Source organism: Helianthus annuus, chromosome 1 (genome assembly GCF_002127325.2).
Source record: "Helianthus annuus cultivar XRQ/B chromosome 1, HanXRQr2.0-SUNRISE, whole genome shotgun sequence".
NCBI lineage: Eukaryota > Viridiplantae > Streptophyta > Magnoliopsida > Asterales > Asteraceae > Helianthus > Helianthus annuus.
Window position 1 is genome coordinate 149,396,481 of NC_035433.2, and position 2,261 is coordinate 149,398,741.

At 35.5% G+C, this 2,261-nt stretch overlaps 1 protein-coding gene across 1 annotated transcript; it reads right to left on the reverse strand.

The window, feature by feature from the left end:
- Nucleotides 1-560: 560 nt before the first annotated feature.
- On the reverse strand, nucleotides 561-1,411 carry LOC110941091 (pectinesterase inhibitor-like). The gene has a single exon (XM_022182709.2). It carries the CDS (start codon nucleotides 1,406-1,408, stop codon nucleotides 905-907), a length of 504 nt encoding a protein of 167 aa, XP_022038401.1. The 5' UTR covers nucleotides 1,409-1,411; the 3' UTR covers nucleotides 561-904.
- Between the last annotated feature and the right edge of the window lie 850 nt (nucleotides 1,412-2,261).

Below are 2,261 nucleotides of genomic sequence, written 5' to 3' on the forward strand. Positions count from 1 at the left end.
TTATCCTTCTCATAAATTTCATCTTTTTACAGGATTCTAAACCTAGTTAGAGGATAAACTATTTTTTATCTCTTATTAATAATTAACAGCTATAAAATATATTAGTATGACTGGGTTAACTTAAACGTAACATTTTTTTAACTTTATCTTGTTTTTATTGGTTGATTTTTATTTTCTATATAAACGAGGAAATGATGATATATTTTTTGGAGCGGAAAATTTCTTTATTTACTCCTGTCGTCTGTGGGACTCGAACCCAAGACCTCTTCCCCTAGGTGTTTAAAGGCGTTGTCTTTACCAATGGACCACCACCCCATTGGCAGGAAATGATGATATTAAGGAGTAAAATAAAATTTGTCAGTTCAAAAACAAAATCAAAATCAAATGAAATATATATATATATATTTTCAGGGAAAAGAACAATACATTAAATTTCAAAAACGCATTATTACAATATTAATGAAACATTTTAAAAGTAAAAGCTAATATCTAGAAAAGTTAACTGCATTTATTGTCGACTTTAATTTGAAAGTTGAAGTTTTGAATATCAAAGATGCCAATGAAGCCCAGCTCAGCTGGGTGGAGGTGTGAGGGTTTTACCCTCTGGTCACGGGTTCGATCCCGGGCTAGAGCGGTTTTCCCGCACGGGTGAGCTAAGGGGTCGACTACCAGCCGGTCGAAAGCTGGTGTGGGCTGGACCTTAGGGGGGGCCCGGGGGTCGATCCCGGGGGGCGGAGGTACTTCGTCTAGGTGTGTTCCGCTGAGCCATTCAAAAAAAAAAAAAGAATAATCAAAGATATATTTTCTTCAAATGGAGAGGAGATAAGAATTCCCAGGTTCAATTGGCATGATCAAGTAAACTTGATAGAAAATGATTGTCATTGCAATCACAAGCGTTGAGAAATCAAACAAGTTTAATGACTCCTGATAAACTATTTGAGATGACTAAAATAATGTTGCATAAGCCTTGTAATTTTATGCTCTCAAACTTAAGCTGAGGCGGCCCTTGGACGCCCCTACCGAAGCTACCATCACACAAACTAGCATCCGTCATGGCGGCTGATACAAAGGTGTTTAATTGTCCATAATCACGCGACTTCAACGCCTTCTTGCATTTCTTTGTGTTGGAAATGGCATCATCATAGAGGGCTACGCATTGCGTGTAGCTGCTGGAATTTATGGCCTTATGAATCAACTTTTTAGCCGCTTTAGCGCTCTTTTGGGCGTTCTTGATGGAAATGCGTCCAAGGGTGGTGAGGTTTGCGTTGGCTGACCGAGGATCAGATCGAAGGGAGTTGGAGCATAGAGAAGGATCAACGGTTTGTTGGCAAATCTCATTGATTAAATCTGCACCGAATGTGAAATTCGCTGAAGAAACAAGTATCAACAGCAGCGTTAATATTCTCATCTTTGAATGTGAAGGATCCCCAACACTATGGTTTTTATATATATATATATATGATGAAGTTTTAAATTCACATGAAATAGCAGGTAATAACTTGAAACACACTTACAAATATACGATACATATTCTGTTTAACTTGCTATATATAAGGGCATGCCGCATCTATATCAAATCATGTGAGGAGTGTCACACCAAAGTTTATGTGTTTATTAAATATGATAATTAAATATAATTAACTCTTATGATATATATGAATTGAAGTAATACGAACTTTTAATTCAAAATTTCGCAATGGATATATATATATAGGAGAAGGATCCGTTAGGAACCACCCTTTATTGCGAGAACCGTGAGAACTAATGTGAACACAACCAAAAATACCTAAAAATAGCTAAAAAACACAATTTTTTATAAAAAAATCGCTACTTTTAATAGCCAAAATATTTTTTTTGGCTACTAAAAGTAGCGATTTTAATGTAAAAAATATTTAAAAAAAAATAAATTTTTTGTGTGTTTTTTTTTTATTTTTTAGATTTTTTTAGGTTTTTTGGAGGTTTAGTTTTTAGCATTTTAGCTTGGGGTGGGGGGGTTAGGTTTAGGTATATATATTATGGGTGAGGTTCGGCTAGAAAGTCCAAATTTCCTAAAAAGTGTAAAAAGTCATAAAACACAATAATTTCAGGCATAAAACACACCTAAAACTCACAAATAATTGAATGAATATTACTAAAACACCATATTTAAACTCTAAGGGTGTAAGGGGTGCTCACCTAATAGGTGAGTCCCCCATCTTACACGTAACCAACCAGATCAAGCCACGTCAACTCCCCTAATACACTCCCCTAATACCCCTTTT

Bases quoted from the DNA above. Each gene is read 5' to 3' on its own strand.
- LOC110941091 (XM_022182709.2), bottom strand. From the start codon at position 1,408: ATGAGAATATTAACGCTGCTGTTGATACTTGTTTCTTCAGCGAATTTC.